This window comes from Biomphalaria glabrata, chromosome 9 (genome assembly GCF_947242115.1).
Source record: "Biomphalaria glabrata chromosome 9, xgBioGlab47.1, whole genome shotgun sequence".
Taxonomy (NCBI): domain Eukaryota; kingdom Metazoa; phylum Mollusca; class Gastropoda; family Planorbidae; genus Biomphalaria; species Biomphalaria glabrata.
Window position 1 is genome coordinate 38600301 of NC_074719.1, and position 19766 is coordinate 38620066.

The 19766-nt window shown below is 36.4% G+C and overlaps 1 protein-coding gene across 5 annotated transcripts in view; it reads right to left on the reverse strand.

Annotated features, from left to right (window-relative positions):
* The window catches only part of LOC106071617 (uncharacterized), a 41307-nt gene that overhangs the window by 15323 nt on the left and 6218 nt on the right, over positions 1-19766 (reverse strand). For 2 of the 5 annotated variants that reach the window (XM_056040663.1, XM_056040661.1), the window contains exons 2-9: positions 7490-7679; positions 7015-7060; positions 6714-6917; positions 5773-6090; positions 4701-4928; positions 3989-4108; positions 1057-1130; positions 437-667 (exon numbers count right to left, since the gene is read on the reverse strand). In XM_056040663.1, coding sequence (XP_055896638.1) covers positions 437-667; positions 1057-1130; positions 3989-4108; positions 4701-4928; positions 5773-6090; positions 6714-6917; positions 7015-7060; positions 7490-7491 — 1223 coding nt within the window. In that variant the 5' untranslated portion in view covers positions 7492-7679. Of the gene's footprint in view, positions 1-436; positions 668-1056; positions 1131-3988; positions 4109-4700; positions 4929-5772; positions 6091-6713; positions 6918-7014; positions 7061-7489; positions 7680-9608; positions 9726-16958; positions 17143-17717; positions 17857-19766 lie in introns of those variants that run through there. The other 3 variants (XM_056040662.1, XM_013231757.2, XM_013231758.2) reach the window with 3 other exon arrangements.

Sequence of the window (19766 nt, forward strand, 5' to 3'; positions counted from 1 at the left end):
AAAATTTTTTTTTCACACAACAGATGTGACACAAAGAAACAAATTTTTCACAGAATAATTACCTTATCTGGTAGGAAAGGGGGAATGTGGTTTTGGCCTTATAATACACTTTAATAAAAATCTTTATTTTCTGAATGCCTGCCTCTTTTCATTTTTACAAACTTGATAAATTGGAAAAAAAGATTTTTTAATGATTTTTTTGTCTAAGTAATAACATCTGAGTTTGCTGAAGTAATCAAAATGTCACCATAAACCTGTAAAGCAATTTCTCATCTGTGAAAGTCTTTAATGCAAATGCATACAGGACCACTGACCATTGACCACTGTCAAAAAAACATTTAGCATAGCCTTGGGGTGTGGCAAAACTAATGGTATTGAGCTTATTAAAAAAAAAATATGAGTAATCCTAGCAGATTGAACAATGGGAACAACCTACCTGCGTGCTCTAATGGTCAGCACCACAGTTTTGCCCGAACCAGGTGGCCCACTAAGGTATCCCAACTTGACATTCTGATCAATGTATCCCTTCTGTGTTCTGGTAAGCACTATGTCTGAGAAACCTTTGCCTACACATAAAGTTGTCTGGCCCTTGCGACGTATTTCTCTCCTCTGTGAGCCTAGACTAGAACTGGAGCTGACACTGACAACTGACAGGAAACCCACATATCTGAAGTAGATTTCATTTAAAAATAAAATTAATAAAAACATTGGTCAATTTTGTTTACTTACCATTAAAAGCAAATATAAAAAGTTTTTAAAAGGAATAAATTTGATCACTAACAAATCTGAAATTACATCTTTGAAAAAAAACTTTTGTGCTAGTGCATGGTCAGTGCTCCATTCTCTACTGAGAACACTTCGGAGTGTGGGGGTATCAGGGAGAAGGTTACCATGCTACGTTTAAGTACTCAGCTAACACAACTCAGCTTGAGTTAAGACTTAAGCCCCCTTGATAGATTGCCAAATGGTTTGTGCTGCATATTGCACTAATTGATGATTTTGAAATGACTGTGATGACAAATAGATAAGCTGACAATTTACAGAATTATTACCCACCGTCCTACAATAACCTTCAAGTCATCCAAAACGTTTGTATCATCCAGGTGTGTCACTGTGACATCTTTAGAGGACTGAAACAATGAAAGCAAACATTTCAAACAATCTATTTATAGGTCAAGATTTCAAGGTTTAATTTAATTCAAGAATCTGTTTACTAATAAACTTGAGCATGATTCCAGCAATCTCTGATGAATGCCAGACATCTAGGGGAGAGTACAAGTACTCCACTTAGCATCTGGGCATTATAACAACACCCTGAACTTTAATCTTGAAGATGGTCCTGTGTGATCACCATTTGTGAGTAGTCAAGACTTTCATGTACATACAAATATAATTTGAAATGTCCTGCCTACCTCCAACACAACTGAAAATGTGTAAGCAGAGTTTCTTTACTTTGAATATTATTTTCTCTCTAAACTGTTGGGAAAAATTTTTGACAAAAATAAGCTTTTATTTAGATATAGATAATTTTGTATTTCAATTTTTGTCAACTTTTCATATGATACAATATAATAGCTAATTGTAGGCTACTATTTTGCATTAGATTCTTCTTCTTCTTCTTCTAACCAGCTTTTTGCTGCTGAGCTATCAGCTCTTTTGCAGACTTTGCCAAGGAAAAACTAGTGTGCTGTTCGCTTCAGTTGTTCAACGCTACCATACAGAGTGTTGGTTATATTGGGCTGGAGTGGTAGTAAGGTGGATTAGAAAAGGGGCATTCAAAAAGGATATGGTTTACTTTTTCATAAGGGTGGGCGCAGTCTCTACAAAGGGGGAGCTGTGTGGAATGTTTTTGTTAAGATGGTAATTTAACAGAGGTGTGTGTCCTGTTCTTAGTTGTTTTTAGTTGCAGGGAAGGGAGTTAATACTGTCCAGTTAGTTTGGTATGGTCATTTCTTTATACATGCCCATTGGTATAGCCACTCCTCTTTGTGATTGTTGACTAACATTGACCTTAGAGTGAGGTAGTTAACAGGTCTATCTGGTTGTTCCATAGATAATCCTGCCTTTGATAGTGTATCAGCCTTTTCATTTCCCATTATGCCAATGTGTCCAGGGATCCACTGTAATGTGATATTAATATTTAGTAATTCTTGGCAGTATATATATTAGAGATCCTACAGTTATGTAAGTTGGTATATACTACCAAGAACCAAAATAGTACAATTTGCTTATTAAATACTTAATTTTAGATGTATTTTTTACCCATTCAAAAGTAAATGGATTAACTCAGATGTTTTCAGTAATTGTACTAAAGGAATAAAAAAAAAAAGATGAGGTAGGCCAACTTTTTCAAATCTCTATAGTATGGTCATGTGACTTCTCCTTTCAACACCATATGAACCCATCCCCCACATGATCTTCAAATGTCCACTTCACTGTGTCTAGAGACAGCAAATATGAGCTTAATAAAATAGAACAACATTGCTAGCTTGAAAACGTTGATCATATCCTGGATCATCAAAACAGGATATAGTTAGCCTATATGTCTGCAGAGTGGAATAACATAAATCTATTCAAGTGCATTATATGTTGGTAAACTCAATGAACTTCTAACATGAGCTTCACATTGCATATCCACTTTTTACATGACCTGAATGTTAAGTGTTATTAACTAATAGGAACATGGAGAGTGGGATATATTTAGAACCAAGGGGGTAACTCCGCCCAAAATGTGTAAATACAGAAGTGAATTTAACTGCATTCACATGGCAGCTATTTACTTTAAACTACCCTGACTTTCAGGGGGGAAAAAATTAGGAGAACTAGGTTTGCTTTCAAGATGTATTGTTGAAGTTGAGATAAGCTTTTACAGAATATTAAATGCATAATTTATTTTGCAGTGTCCATATTTTAGTGTTTTATTTTAAATCATTTAAAGATTGGTGGAAAATTTATTTTTTTTTAAAGAACATAACAAAGTGAATGTGAGTGATAATTTCAGCAGAGTTAGTCATTCAAATTGCATTCAACACAGTGTAAACCATGATCAGTTACTACGCCTGGCTTACAGTAAAAATCCTCTTTACAGCTAATAAGCACTTATCAGCATTTTGATCAGTTCTGTTCAGAAAAATAAACTTGTTACAATCATCTGATTTATGAAAGTAAAGAGTTTAGGAAAATAAAAATCTTAAAGCTATTTTCTAATCATCTTATTGTCTCTTTTTTTACTGAGAGCAACCTGGTAATGTTGTAATAGGAGATTTCAGTTTTTCATTCTTGTGTCATTTTTTCGTGGATAAAACAACATGCACAATTGCGGGAACAAACCAATACCTAATAAGATCAATTGGACTTTAATGTATGCTCCATATGGAGAGGAATCCCAAACTGTCAAAACTCCTAAAGTCAAAGGTCACTTTTTACCTTCCCCCCCCCCCCCCCCCCCCCCACAGCCCACTCACCTGGTCTATCATCTCCCAAACCTGTTGTCATGAAAGAAATTATAACAACATATAGAAGAAATGGAAGAAATAAATATTTTGCTTTTTGGGTTATCTCAATGAATGCACCATCAGAAATGTTCAGAAGTATCAATGCTTAGCATTAATGGAAGAAATAAATGACAAGTCTTTTTTCATGTGTACCTATCAATTACCAAATTCATTTAAAACAACTGCAAATATTAATTGACAGATGATATACAAAATGAATTACTAGTATTCCTCGTTCCATATGCTAAGACAAATTTGTACAAATGCTCCTTCTTCCCTAGTGCTATTACAGCATGGAATGAGTTGCCTGAGCTAGCCAGGAAAACCAGTGACTTAGCAGAATTTAGGTCATTGGTTAATTTGCATAACTAAATGCATGACACATAGGATGTAATCATCTTCTTTTTTGAAGTAACGTCTGTATTATATATGGAAACTTTATTTTTTCCAAACTTATATCACTAAACCATTATCATAACTATGTAGTTGCTTACTTGTACTTTATAGAAGACATTTTTCTGCCACCAGTTAGTGAAACTGTCCAGGTCTTCTGCATAGTTGTATCGATGACTTGGGAAATCTTCTTTACATAAAAACTTGTAGCCTGAACATTTCTGAAAAGAAGTAACACGTAACAATGAATTGGTTTTACCCAAACATAGAAAAACATGAGGAGACTATAAATCAAATTAGTGAACATATTGAATGTTTACAAATATGGACCAAAGAGCCCACCATTAAATGGCATTTAAAAGCAAAATTTCTTGAACGTTCCAGACAAAATAAAGCATTTGGTCCAAAACGTATCAGCAATCTTTTCTTGACATTTCAAGAGCATGATCACACAAAATGTAGACAGTGAAGTGGGATTACTTTGATTGGTTAGGTATCTCTCATAATCCTTTCTAATTGGATGGACAAATGGTACCTGGTCTTGTGGTTGAAACCTTACCCCATGTCATCTCCTGCCATTCTGCAGGAGGGTTGATCTATGACATGATAATCATCATTTCTTTAGGAATGTATGACAATTATACAATAAATCAAATTCACCTCTACAATTAGATAGTGATATATTTAACTTGATCCTATGGTCTGTATAAATCATAAAATAATTAAATATGTCAACATTTTAAAGTTTTTAAACATAAATTTCTAAACATCGGGACACCTGTTTTCAAGAATTAATGCATCAGTTGAACTGACCTCATTCAAATGTTTGTCCTTCTCAAGTGCCATTTCCAAAGTGTTCCTCATAAGGTTGGGCAGTGCTACGATTCTTGTCAGCTGGAAGTGCTGGAGGTCAAGGTCCTGGAAGACATGCTGGAAGACTTTCTCATCCCTAACCAACTGACCAACAGCCTTCTCTACCGTGGAAAGTATGGCTTTATCTCTGTCATTATACTGATCAAAGTTATCTCCAACAGCTTTTACCTAGAAGAATTATTTAAATAAAAATTATATTTGTCAGTACCTGGTCTAAAGTTGTTAGTTTTAAAGACAGAAAGGTAAATATTTACAGGTTAACTCCATCATCATCAAACTTAACGTCATTGAGGGTTTGAGAGGCACAAAATATTTTTGTGCAAAAGTCCAGGACAAAAAAAACTGGTTGTTCTCAATGCACATAAGCCACCATACAGGTCAAGAGAATGTGGATTCGTAGACCTGCCCAAATGGAATCCCGTAAGTCTAGGACAGATAAAACTGAGAGATATTATCTTTCCAACTGAGCAGTGTATCTTTCCAAATGAGAGTTGTTATGTTCTTGTCTACATCAAACATGTGAACCACATTTCTTCTGAATGATTTTTTTTACTACAGTACATTTTTTGAATTGACATATTCATTATGTATAAGAAAGAAAGTAACATTTGGGTCTCAATAATCCCAGCTAGGAACAAGGGGCAGTAAAGCCCTTGGCTTTTGTACCAGAGGTCCTGGGTTCAAATCCTGGTAAAGACTGGGATTTTTTAACTTCAGAATTTTTGGGGCTCCTCTGAGTCCACCCAGCTCTAGTAGGTATCAGAATTAGTTGGGGGAAAGTGCAGGCAGTTGGTCATAGCGCTGGTAACATGACACCCTCATTAACCATGGGCCACAGAAACATATGAGCTTTACATCATCTGCCCTAAAGATGGCAAGGTCTGAAAGGGGAAGTTAAGGAACCACTAAAACATTTTTTGCTTCTATGGTTACAGACAACAAGTAATCAATGGGATGTATAGATCAATACTTTGTTAACAGATACAAAAGAAAGAAAAAATCTAATCTCTACCTCAACAAAAATGACATGCTTGGGTGCAAACAGAATGAGGTCTGCCTCTCCCCTCTCCACACCTGAGCCACTGGGCCAGTTAATCTTGGTCGTTTCTACTGCATTGGGTTTGTCTTTGAAGGAAGATTTCAACCTGGACAGGAAGTGGTCGTACTCATAAGAGCTCAAGATGAAGAAAGGAGGCAGGCCGGTGGTGGAGGAGTTAAGACTGAGCTGATGGATGACGTCGCAAATAAAACTGTGTGCTCTGTCACTTCGTTTATCAGTTTCTTGTGGCTGCTGATACTCTCTGATGTCTTTGTTTCCAGTCTGGTTCATCTGAATAACATACAGAATAGTAAGTTAGAAATTAACAACTTAAAGTCTCTGTTTTTATGTGTTAACAAGCATGAGCTTCTAATGGTCTCCAGAACATCAGCAATAAAAGTGTACTATAAGGCCATGATTGCTACTTAGGTCTCAATAGCAACTCACAACCACTCAGAGATATAAAATAATAAAACTTTTAACTCATTTTTTAAATTTTTGAAAAAAATTGTAGCTTTATACTTGTAAATGTCCTTTATTTTTTGTAGGAATTATTCAACTTTTGTGAAAAGTTCTGATAAATCTAAGGCTGTTAGGGTTAGGGTTAAGTATGTTTATGGAAAAAAAAGAATATAAATTAGCTCCATTGTGATTCTTATTTCAATAGGCCCATTTCTTACAGTAAATTGTATTTGTGGAAACAACTATTCCTATTTGTACTACACATTGTGTATGAGCTAAGTTATCACCTGAGTTCCTTTATTTTCAGCTCTGTAGCACATTTGGGAAAAAAAAAAAAGTCACTTATAGTGACAACTCAACTCAATGGATGCAACAATAACTAATTACTAGTACAGTATAAAGTATAAGTATAAAGTTGGGCATCAATGGTCTAAAACAATTATAAGACTAACCAGTTCTTTGCTCCATTTGCTGCCTTCCTTGTTAAAGTGAACAGAGGGAACCCGGTAGGTTTCCTGGCCAAGTCTGGGGTACATATCTTCAACATTCTTTTGTAGAAAGTCCACAAGGAGTTCCTCTCTAAACTTTATGGCACGGGGCTGACTAGAATTATCAACCTCAGACACCTGAATGACCAGCTCTGTCACTTTGCAATCCTAGAATACACAAGTGTAACAGTTCCATGTAAATTTTTAATCAACAATTTTAACTTAACTAATGAAAAGAAAATCATATGAGAAATACATTTCTTACAATCAAATCTGGTTTTCTGTCTGAGGGTCTTTGTTTCTTTTTGCCCCTGAAGAAAAAAAATGTTTTTATTTTTTTAACAATTCTAATCCTTACTTAGAAAATACATTTAACTTGACATTACACCAAATTATTCCTTATATATTCATAAGAAAGATAATAACACATATTTAAAATATAAAGTACTAGAAGAATGATTTTGTCAGAACCTATTATGATGAAGTAACTATTAATAGCTTATATTAAAGCTGTAAGCTTAAGTATAATAAATAAGGTAGAGAACTCTTCTAGGCATTAAGGTCTAATTTGAATGGCTTGTTCTTCTTACCGCCCCTCCGCAGCCCAAACATAGCAGAAATCAGGAGAAATATAGCTGAACCCTAATCAAGAATATAAAAGCTTCCTGCTATTCCCTTCCCACCTAAAAAAGATCAAATGTAATTTTTCTTACAATCTTTCTTTTTCATTGACAACTTACATTTTTGTTGTTGTCACTTTTTCAGTAACACCTGGGGGTGCACTGTTTACCCCATCTGTGCCTTTACTGCACCTACCCCTGCAGCAGCATAGCTGGCACACAGACCTGCCAGGTCACACAATGGGGTCAGGTCAATGCAGACCTGGCTCACCTCAGTGTCAAGTCAACAAGAGTTCTGGTGCACTTCAACCTAAAATAGGGCAAAACAAAAGCATTGATACAGAGTGGTGAACATATATGTTCAGTTTCTATTCCTCTGTATACTTAACTCTTTCTCTCCTAACTGACGATACCAACGTTGATTCCACCAGAATGTGGTAAATAATTACGGAGAGAAAGAGTTACGATCTATATCAGTGTTTCTCAATCTTTTTTATTTTCATCAGTACCCACTTAAGTTCTTTTTAGTTGCCTCATTTCTACCCTCCACTGATGTTTCAGCAATGTAGACCATACTTCTCTTTTAGAAACTTTTGTACACTCCTTCAAACATTTCTTATGAGTAAAAGTAAAGGTGTCGAGATTAAGAATAGTGTTGAGTATAAGGGGGGAGGGAGCATGTGGTGTAGAATTCTAACAATTTAAAATTTGAACTATAACTACAAGCAAAAGTTAGCCAAGGATTGGTTTCTGGGTTTTGTTTGTGTGTAAGGCATTTTATCCCCAAGTTTGACACTAGGCTACATAGCAAGGTAAATAAAACAGTTGTAGATTATATTAACAATTATTGTAACGTCAGACAGTTTTTTTTTTCAGGGTGCATTTTCAAAGCAGAAGGTCATTGATTATCTATTTTTAAATACACTGATACAGATAACACATCGGCTTAACAATAAAAGGCTTGTCAGCTAAAGTAGGAGATTCTAGATGATGATGATGTGTTATTGAAATAATCACCGCGGTGTGTAATTGCTCTTTCTCTCCCATCACATCTAGATTTACGTGTGTCTTTCACTACCCCTCACTCTATCTTTCCGCCATCTTCTAGATTTTTTTTTCTAACACACCTCTTTTTTTTTTGTCCTACTTTCACCATCGAATTACACATTTTAAAAAATCTAGATTTATGTATTGACGTTAGCTGACAACAATGCATCGCACGCCGCGTTCCACAACTTTAGTGCATCGCAGAACCCAGTCCATTTATTTCATTGGGATTTCCATTCTTATTAAATCAAAGACTACACGTGTTTGAAAAAAACACATAGTTTGCATATATTACCGTATCACTTCAATAATGACACTCCTCCGGTAATTTAGCTCCCCAGCCTAGATGTGTGTTTTCCTTTCAGAATGCTATCAATCTATTTTAAAATCTGCGCGTAAACATGTTATTCTTTTGGGTTCGAGGATAATAAATCTATTTTTAGAAGAAACCCTTGTTTCGAAGTTTTATCAAAGACACTCACGATCTTTCAAACCAATCGATGAACTGACTTTAACGACGTCTTGATGTAAACATGCGTCTTAAGATAAGGGGGGAAACTGATTAGACGATTAGATGAATTGCCAGAAAATTAATTACTACCCTTACCAATAATTAAGTTGTTAATGTAATCGTCATAAAGTTTCGAAAACAAAAAGTTACTGTATAATATAATATATTAGCACTGCAGACTTCTATTAAACAAAGACTAAAAGGGGCGAAACACTATAATTATTTCATGTAAATAGTTAAAACCCAAATGCAATGAAAAGTTTTTAAGGAAATTTTTTTTTAATCAAAGCACCATACTTGGATTAATAAAATTACACACAAACAAAATATAATCATGGAGAATGGGAAACATATGTTGTAGTCAACTTGTAGTAGGCCCCAACGTTTTCAAATAATATTTATATGACATTAATATTGGTAGTTTCGGTACGGTACTGCTTTTATCTTTTTTTTTCAATGGAGGTGATTTCGTTAGATTAATTAACCGTAACTTTGTTTTTTAAGAAAATTACTATTTGAAAAAAAAAAAAACTATTTTAAGCTCTTGTATCCTAGTAGGCCTATCTTACAATATAAAAATATATAAAATATATATAATATAATATATTATAATATAATATTATATAAATAGAAAATAGAAAATATTTTTAAAATCTACACCATTCACAAACGTCGATTTACCTTTCTGTATAATTGTTTTAAGGTCACTAACAATAGCTAACAGCCAGAATTGTGATTCGCGAGTCACTGCAATGTTCACAGTGTGACATTGTTTCATCATTAGAGGCCTCAACAATCCCGAATAAAACGTATAAGGTTATGGGTTGCCTGGCCAGCCTATCAGCTGAACATCCTGATTCCTGGAACACATTCAATAACCCGCGCATGTCATTGTGTAGGGCCTGTGTCTTGTCAACAACTAACTTATCATTCAATGTGTAAACAACTTGAGCTTCATCTACATATATATATATATATATTGGCTCTCCGGTGACGGATGTCTCTGGGTTAACCAAAAGACTGCCCCTTCCCCAAATCCGTTTGTTTTTGCTAAAATATCATTTGAGGTAGAGCCTTGCTAGAGAGAGCCTACATTTACTCGATTTTTGTTTATTCAAGTGCAAACTAGAGGGAGAAATATGGAGAGAGACACAAAGATAAAGGCACTTTCCTCGTCCCATATGCTAGGACAAATTTGTACAAATGCTCCTTCTTACCTTCTTCATGGAATGGGTTGCTTGAGGCAGCTAGGAAAACCAATGACTGGCGGAATTCAAGTTATTGGTTAACATGCATGACCAGACGCATGACGCGTAGGACATAATCATCTTCTTTTTTGAAGTAACGTCTTTATTTTATAAGATTACATGAGAGAGAGAGAGAGAGATTCTGCAAATAAATCGTGGTTACGGTGCACAAAGATGCACTTAATGACTCAATCAATTTAGTAACGTGTAGTTTCCGCCATTTTACTAATGGTAGCTAGTTGTTGACTTATTGCTGACACTGAGCCTAGATCCTATCAACATATTATGTGCACATAGATTTCAGAACAGGTGAATGAAGAATGATGCACATTAGTTTTGTGAACTAATTCAATGTACAAATAATAAAATAATAATAATAATAATAAGGCTAATCCATAAATAGCAAGCTTGTCGGTGTATCTGGTGTACAGAAGACGGAAGTATAGATAAGCGAAGCATTTGATTAAACCATGGAACTAAACCATAGAGTAGTTTGTAGTCACTATTCAGCACTGTAGCACACCACATTTCTAAGCTCTTTCGCTTGCAGCACAAAATCATTTTAGCACCCCCGAAATGATAATGCGGCTACTAGTCTGTCTGACCGTCCGTACGTCTCGCTTAGATCCCAAAATCTAGAAAACATTGATAATCGGATATCATGATATTTTAGATCTTTTAAATTGCTGATGCAACCGCTACTTTTTTTATTTTATGAAATCGAAAAGTTTAATTTTTTTAAATTAACTATGCAAGCATTTTTATTTTTTTTTAAATACCCCATTTTTACTACTATTCACTATATAAATACATTTTAAAAAAAAACAGGGGAGACAATTTTAGCAAGGGAGATAATTTTTCAGTAGCCTATATTTTTAACATACTTATGCAAACATTTTTTGTTGTTTCTTTTTTCTATGATAATTGCATTTAAAAATAAAGTGTCACACTATACAATTAGACTAAATAGAAAAAGTTTCTTCCTTGAGGTCTTAAATAAGAGATTGTCTCTTTGCAATGTAATTGAATGAACTAGGTAATCATTCAATAACATCAGTTTTGCCAGGTTAACATTGTTAACATATATAACTATCAGCTAATTGAATTCATATGAATATTCAACAATGTAATAATAACATTTATAAATCTCCGTATCCTGTTGTAATTCCGTATCCTGAGTAATGTCGTCAGTCGGACATACAATACAATAGTATCAGCAACACTTTTTAAACTTGTGCATCTCTTCTTTTTGTATGGTAGGAAAGTATTTTGTTGTCGATAGTTTGTTGTTCCTAGTTTCTGATATTCATGCTCAAAAATATTCAAACCTGCCCACTGGCGGATCCAGAACTTTGGAGAGGGGGGGGGGGCGATTTTTTTCCAAACCCTAACCCTAACGCCCAGTAAACCCTAACCCTATGCATAAACGTGCGTACAGCATATATATATGTGTTTTTTTGCATTGTTCTCCTGACATGTACAGCTCATTACGTATTAGTGGTGTTCGGGGCGAAGCCCCGACTCCAAAAGCGTTGTCTTGCATTTTTCACTGCAGAAACGCATCCTCCTGACATCTACAGCTCATTATTTATCAGTGGGATTCGGGGCGAAGCCCAGACGCCAAAAGCGTTGTCTTGCATTTTTCACTGCAGAAACGCATCCTCCTGACATCTACAGCTCATTATTTATCAGTGGGATTCGGGGCGAAGCCCAGACGCCAAAAGCGTTGTCTTGCATTTTTCACTGCAGAAACGCATCCTCCTGACATCTACAGTTCATTATTTATCAGTGGGATTCGGGGCTAAGCCCCGACGCCATAAGCGTTTTCTTGCATTATTCACGGCTGAAACGCATTCTCCTGACATGTACAGCTCATTACCTATTAGTGGTGTTCGGGGCGAAGCCCCGACGCCAAAAGCGTTGTCTTGCATTTTTCACTGCAGAAACGCATCCTCCTGACATCTACAGCTCATTATTTATCAGTGGGATTCGGGGCGAAGCCCAGACGCCAAAAGCGTTTTCTTGTATTTTTCACGGCTGAAACGCATTCTTCTGACATCTACAGCTCATTATGTATTAGTGGGGTTCGGTTCGCCCCGACTCCAAAAGCGTTTTCTTGCATTCTTCACTGCAGAAGCGCATTCTCCTGACATCTACCGCTCATTATTCATTCTATTATAATGTGCCTTTTGAATAATGAGAAAAATATTCTAATATGAATTTATAATCCCTACATTGCAAATACAACTGATTTGTTCTTTGAAAAGATTAGATAGGGTTAGGGCTTTTTTAATTTTGTAATTTCTTACTATAATACAAAAAGAAAAAGTATTGATTTGTCCGATGGGGGGAAGGGGATTGCATGTATCGCACTTCCACCTGTTTATATTATATAGATATTCGACTAATTTTGTTCACATACTATGATTTCTCCATAAAAGTAGGACCGCCCCCCCCCCACTCAAAGGGTTTAGATGGGAAGGGCAGTGGAGGTATTCGCTCTTCCCCTTCCAATCGGCCAACAGGTGAACGAAATTATATAAAGTCCGGTTAAAATACCAATAACAAGTTTTAATCATATAGATATATCTAATTGATTCTGTTAGCAAGCTGTGATTTCTACCAATAAATAAGACCGCCCCCCCCCCCACTCGAAGGTTATGGTGGAGGGGGGGGGGCGGATTGATGCCATCGCCCCCTCCAGACCCTACCAAATCGGCCAAAATACTAGAAGGGGGGGGGGCGAAATAATCTAAAAATAGGTTGAAATATAAATAATTAGATCCACCAGTGAACCTGCCTTTGTACCAGCCTAATGGACCACTTCGGGGATCGATTTTGAGTTTGTGTGATGTCATTGTAACATCGTCGCTATTTCGTTGACAACATTGATCTTTCAGTATGGCACCTTTCACGTTAATTCTACAGTCTATTTATACCCAAATCTCAGCCAATCTTCTTCTATTATTTTTCCTACGTTTTTCTTCAGGTTCTTCAACACTCCTGCATACCTCTGTTTTACACCTCTTTTTTTTTCTCTCGTACTGAATTGTATTGCTTACGGAGCGCAATCGGAATCGTAAAAACTAAACGGTAAACAAATAGCAGATTACTGTGATCATTTTATAGTATGTAAATCCCCAATATGTTGGTATTTGTATAATGAAAGATGAATGACATATTAAAAATCTATTAATTGAAAAAATGAAATGTCGCCGTAGACCAAAATTAGAATGGGCATCCTCATTTTAGAATCCCTAAATTCAGGAAAACAAAGAAACTAGAACAGACGTAAAGTAGAGCCGTGAGACTTAAAACAAATGCATATTCATATTGAACTAGACTAACACGATTAGTAAAATCACTATGAATAAAAACTACAGGATTTGATACTAATATGTAAAGTAGTACTAACACATAAAACAGTAAACCATATAACTTACACAAAAACACAACCCAATGAAATACTCAGAAAGACACAAGGATAAAGACACATTCCTCATTCCATATGCTAGGACAAATCCGTGCAAATGCTCTTTCTTCCCTGGTGTAATTAGAGCATGGAATCAACAAAACAAAACAAAGACCTATTAGAGTTGAAGTCTCTGACATGCTTGACTAGATTAACACACGGATAAGCGTAGGACGTTACTATCGTCTCTTCTGAAGGAACGTCTGTACTTTATAAGATAAAATGCCGGAAAAGTTTCAACAATATTGAGTAAAAACGTCCCTGTTAAAAAAAAGAATAGTCTGTGAATAAATCAACCATTTTATCGTACAGGTTCTGTGTTACGGACGGTAAATTAGATTGCGTGGCAGAGACCCCCGAACATTAGCAGGACTATGATGGGCTGATGGTGACAAAAGAATCCCCACCCTCGCTTGGTGCGTGATTCATTCAAATCTTGCCAACTAAAAATGTATTTCTTGCACCAGAAAATGTGTCAACTTTAAATGAAAAAGTGTAGGGCTATCATGAGAAGACTATCGACCTGTCATGTACTCTCTATCAAGAAAGGAATTACAAGTATTTTGATGATAACGCCGTCGATTTCAAAGTCACGTTGAGGTAGTCACGAGACTTAAAAAGTGTTCGAAGATTGTTAACCCTTTTTACCCCAGCCTCCCTTATCTGGTTTTATCTTTATTTGCGCTCTTAAGAAACAAGTAACACACAATTTAAAAAAATCGTTATTCACCAATTCCACCAGAAGACAATATTTTAATTCATTTGGTAAAATCAATGCTACCGTCACTTTACTTTTGGTGGACTGGTAGTTATTGTAATTATTGATGCATCGATGACGGTAATTTTTTGTTAATGCTATTTTGGTAGGAATTGTCATATTTCAATGTATGTCGCCTTTATGTACATTGCGTTTAGTTGAATGGCGCAGTGCGGTGCGAATATTTCTATAAGAATGATGGCGTAAAACTAGAGACGGTATGCATTTAAAAAGAAAAACATAAAAATACTTTTAAAAAAAAAACAAAGCTTCTACGAAGTGCAATTGTATCAATTAGTTTGGATCAGTCATGTAAATAAATTTAAAACAAATCTAGACCAACAACAATAAATCTGTGCGATTAATAACATTTTTGTTTATGGGACTAATTCAGATAATACCACCACTTCAGTCAAGTACTATTTGTTTCCCTTTTTCGAGATATCAGACAAAAAAAACAACTAATTGATTATTATTTTTTTTATTGATTCTTGTGTTGTCAGGTAAAAGAAATAATAGTACAAAATGTCAGCTTGATCCGAGGTTGGGTGTGGGAGAAATAACGTGCAGTAACATTTTACCAGACAGAGTCTCTATATGCTTTGTAAAAAGAAAAGATAAACTCGATACCATAAGTTATAAATACAAAAAATCGACGAAGCGACACTATTAAATTGACTCTTCCATTAGTAATTCCCTGTCACCAAGACACGGAGACAAAGCAGACAAAATGAACGCGGTCGCCATTGTTTTTATAAACAAATTAGGTTTCAAGCACTATCAATTCAATTCTGAACTAAATCTAAATTGTTAAATATATTCGATCTTTTGTGATCGAATTAAATAGTACAACAGTATTAATGACATTGGTTAAGATAATAAATACAGAAAACTAAAGCATGAAGATATTTTCTATATTCCTGGGCAAATTGTGGAGTCACTCGTGAAGGAAAAGTTTTAATTATCGGAGTTAGCAGGCCCGCCGCCAGAATGAAAAAAAAAAGGGGGGGGGGGGCAAGCATGACTAGTCCGGGGCCTTAACAGAAAAAAAGCAGAAGGGGGGGGGTCACTTTTTTTCTTTAATGCAGCTTGCACCTGTATACGCATTTCTAGGTTTTTGGCATGTGGGTGGAAGACAGAGGGGTCTACACGTGCCCAAATATTTCTGGCGGAGGACCTGGAGGCAAGGATCTAGATCTATAGACAATTTTTTTTTCAATAAACTTACTTAGCTCTTATGTTGATTAACAGATCAAATAAAAAAAACAAGCAAAACAAAGCTTATCTCTACAAACATATATCTCAATAATGTACGATTTTTTTTCCTTTTTCGGTAATAAACATATGATTACCACTATTTATTTAATTAATTGATTAATTTTTTTTTGTTGATTCGTGTTTTGTTAGGAACAACGAATAATTGTGCAAAGTTTCAACTTGATCCGAGAATGGGAAGTGAAAGAGCAAACGTAATCACTATTTGTACCCAGACAGACAGAAAGACAGAGTTAGCTGATTTAAGCTTTGTAAAATGTATCGCTTATTCAGCTGAGTGTCTCTACAATTTCTGACATAATAAACTGCAGGTTTGTCATCCAAGTTTAAGTTGAAGGTCGCGGCAAACAGTGACGCTAAGATTTAGAGAACAAAAAAGGACGGGGGGAGGGGGGGAGGTAATGGGGGGAGGGGGCGGCGAACAACATCACGTAGACCCAGACTGTTTATAATTAGCTCAGCACTAGTTCATTTCAATGATGATCGGGTTTCGTACTGACACTTGAAGGGTGGGAGAGGTGAGAGAGACCAGGTATATGTATATATATATATATACACCCCGCACCGTTTCTGAAAATATCACGACCCTCGACCAGCTATTGTGTTTACCAAAGAGAAAGGCAGCATGGTCTAAATTGCCGTCAAAATGCTCTTAGGTTATCAGATAACAAGATGACATTCTATGCCGATTAGTGTCATTAGATTGCTTAGCCGCTCTTCTTTATCGCTTAGATAGATCTATATGGCCCGAAGCAAGGAACAAATAATGACAGATTTTAACGGTAATCACAAATAAGCACTCGCCAGGCTGTGCTCTTATTAATTGTACGTGTGCAAACAGTTGAAGTGTGGACATATCCACGACAAACAGAACAGCAGGCCTGGGCTTAAAAAATGTTTTGTCCCTGTGCTAAATCGGCAATGGAGGCCCCATTATTAGAAAGAGCGCTCCCGATAGAGTCCCTCTCTTTCGGCTGGGCGTTTTGTTGTTCTGAGCTGCCGAAATGAATCTGACAGAAGCGCGGAGTATAGGTTTAGAGTGTAGAGAATGTAGAGAAAAATCGCTACGCCCCTTCCGCCTCGTGGCCAAGTGCGGTCGCACATCCCTTAGTCCGGCCATAATAAATGTTTCTTTTTTCCCCTCCGAAATAACATTTGAAAGAAAATTAGAATTTTTTTAATGCGGTCAACAGAGTTCCTGCAAAATATTTTAGACTTTAACAGTAAAAAAAAAATTTTTATTAATTAAAGCTTGACAAAAATATTACACACACACATACCGTTATCAAAAGTGAATCTTGCATAAATAAGTAAATTCCTAGATTGAGATCCTACAGGTCTCTATAAGAAAAGTCAAGCAATAATCAAGGTTTATAGATACGTTTCGCCAATCTGTTATGAAATAAAGACTTCGCGCGGGTTCGTAGTAAAATCAGCGATTCAGGATGTTCTGGGTACACAAGTTGTAATATGTTATTGTAACGTAAAACAGGCTACAATATTAACGTCTACTTCCTCGTTATAATACTTCATTGAAGGACTAGTGAGCAGAAAACTTTAAAGTGTGTGATGCTTTCAACTGTGTTGGTACATCAACTCGTCAGCCATAAATGTAAAGAAAATACGCATCTAAATACAGGATGGTCCGGATGTGGCTGGACATTTATAAATTAGATTTAGGCCGACTTATATTTACTAACACATTCGCTAAAATGCCGATTAAATATTATATTACAACAATGCACAAGACATCTAAATAATGTAATGCAATAGATGTTTTAATATATTTAGTTGTATTCAATTAAAACAAAAATATGGACTGTCCATCTATTTTTGGACCACCCTGTATTTGGACCTATTTCAGATTTTCTCAGCAGAAAAATATTTACATAGATGACGTTTTTTCTAACCCTATGACAGTTTTAATTACCACTAGTAATCAGGAGTACGTTAATTTCAACGTACAAATCTCAGAACATGCATAATGAAGTCATAAAAGCGAATTGAAAACTTATTTTATTTAAAAAAAAAAGACTCACTACAATCTGAAGAAATTCGAGTAATAGCTACTGGCCATCACCTCAGGGCTTGTTAACACCCAGACACGCACTGTTTCTACTTGAAAGTCTCTTGTTGACCTGTTGCAGTGTTTGTGAACGTCGTGACTCACTGTTGACGCGAGAGAGAGAGAGGAACGAATGAAAGACGGAGTAGAAAGCGGATGTTCGGTTGGACAATGACATTTGACAAATGGGCCTGATGGAAATGTTCTTAAAAAATAGCTCGCGAACCTAAAACACTCGGATGATTGAATAAATGAAAGCGTCCGTTGATTTGTATTATACTGCTTCTATTTGTATTAGGTGCAGGGGTTCTAAAACCTCAGCGTGTCACAACAACCTTGCAGAGTTGAGATTTTCCTGTAAGCATGTGATCTACGTGTAGAAAGAAAAAGCAGGTCAAGTAACAGAATGTCGCTGCGACCAAGGGAGGGGAGATGAGGGGGGGGGGGAGAAGTGCGTCATTTCTGGGTGTGCGTATGTGTATATACGAGTGTGTGAAATACACGTGTATGTTTTTATACAACTTTATAAGGATGGGTTAGAGGGGGGAGGGGAGAGGGCTGGAGAAATGTGTGATGCGGAAAGCGAGAAGAAAGAGAACAAACAAAATATAAACAATCCTTTTTTTTTTCTGAAAAACAAAGTATTTACAACTAGAACCTACATCTCGCAAGAATGTAACAGTTATTTCCCTTTTTCTACATCAAACAAAATAGTAAATTACCAAAAATGAGATAATATTGGGAACCTTTCGGGAGTCGCCTGAAAGTTTGTAGCGTTTTTCTTTTTTTTTTTTATTATTTTTATAAGTCCATCACCTGAGCCACAGCAATCATGCCTAGTGTTAGCTGCTGACCTACAGCTTCTACAATCTCATTAAGCAATTTTCGGAAGTAACTTTAACAGTGTGACTAGAGAAATTAACATCCAGTAGTTTGAAATGATACAAGCTGTAATTATCTAATAGGCTACCTGCCTGAGGGAGATTCTTACGATCTGCTGGCCAGACAAGATCTCGAATGATGAACTGGGGCTAAGAACAAAGCAGCAGCCCATTGAAGTAGATCTCCTTGAGAGACGCTGGAGATGGATAGGTTACACCCTTCGCAAGTCTGCATCTAACCTGGGAACCCCCCCCCCCCCCCCCCCCCCAAGGAAAGAGGAATAGGGGACGGCCCAGGAATACATGGCGCCGCGATTTGGAAGCAGATGCCAAGCAGATGGGCAAGACGTGGGGACAGTTAGAGAGACTCGCCCAGAACCGAGATGCCTGGAGGAAGCTGGTTGGTGTCCCAGAAAGGACCACATGCAGAGAGAGGAAGATGAAGATGGTGCCTAATAGTTAGATGCTTAAGAATCTTTGCGCTATATTTAATCTCACAGACCAAATTAAATGAAGGAAGTTAGGAGTACAGCCCAAGATATTTACAACAGTTAGAGGTGTTCTGTCTAATACTGCATAACACTCGTCCTTGACTTCAATGTAAATGCTTATCGATCCGTGACGTTCAGTTGTTCATTTCTAGGTCTGTCTTGCCTTCTATCTATTAAATCCCAGGGATATTAATCTATTTTAGACGAAGACATACTGATAAAAATAGGTCGGCGCTGGGGCGCACCCCCCACACACACACACACACATTCTCCCTGTTCTCTCATATCTTAATAGTATCAATCCAATAAAATGCGTTACATTTTGTCAACTCTTTTACCTGGTCGTCTCAACTGATGCTTAAAACTATGTCAAATGTTTGGTAGGACAGCGGTTCATACATTGTGCAAGTGGGAAAGTCCTAACGGTTTTCTACCACACGGCACTGAACATGTTACCAGACGTTTAGTCCATCCTTTCCCTTTCAAAAGATGAACTATAGATAAGCGTCTATTGCTGTTGTTTTAAGAAAAAGGACTGCGTCTATAGGCCTAAATGTATCCGTTACATAAACATCCTATTGCATGCTGTCTGTAGCCACCCCTTTGCTCAGGCATCTAGTAGGCCTACTTTTGTTGTTGTTTTTTTTCCAA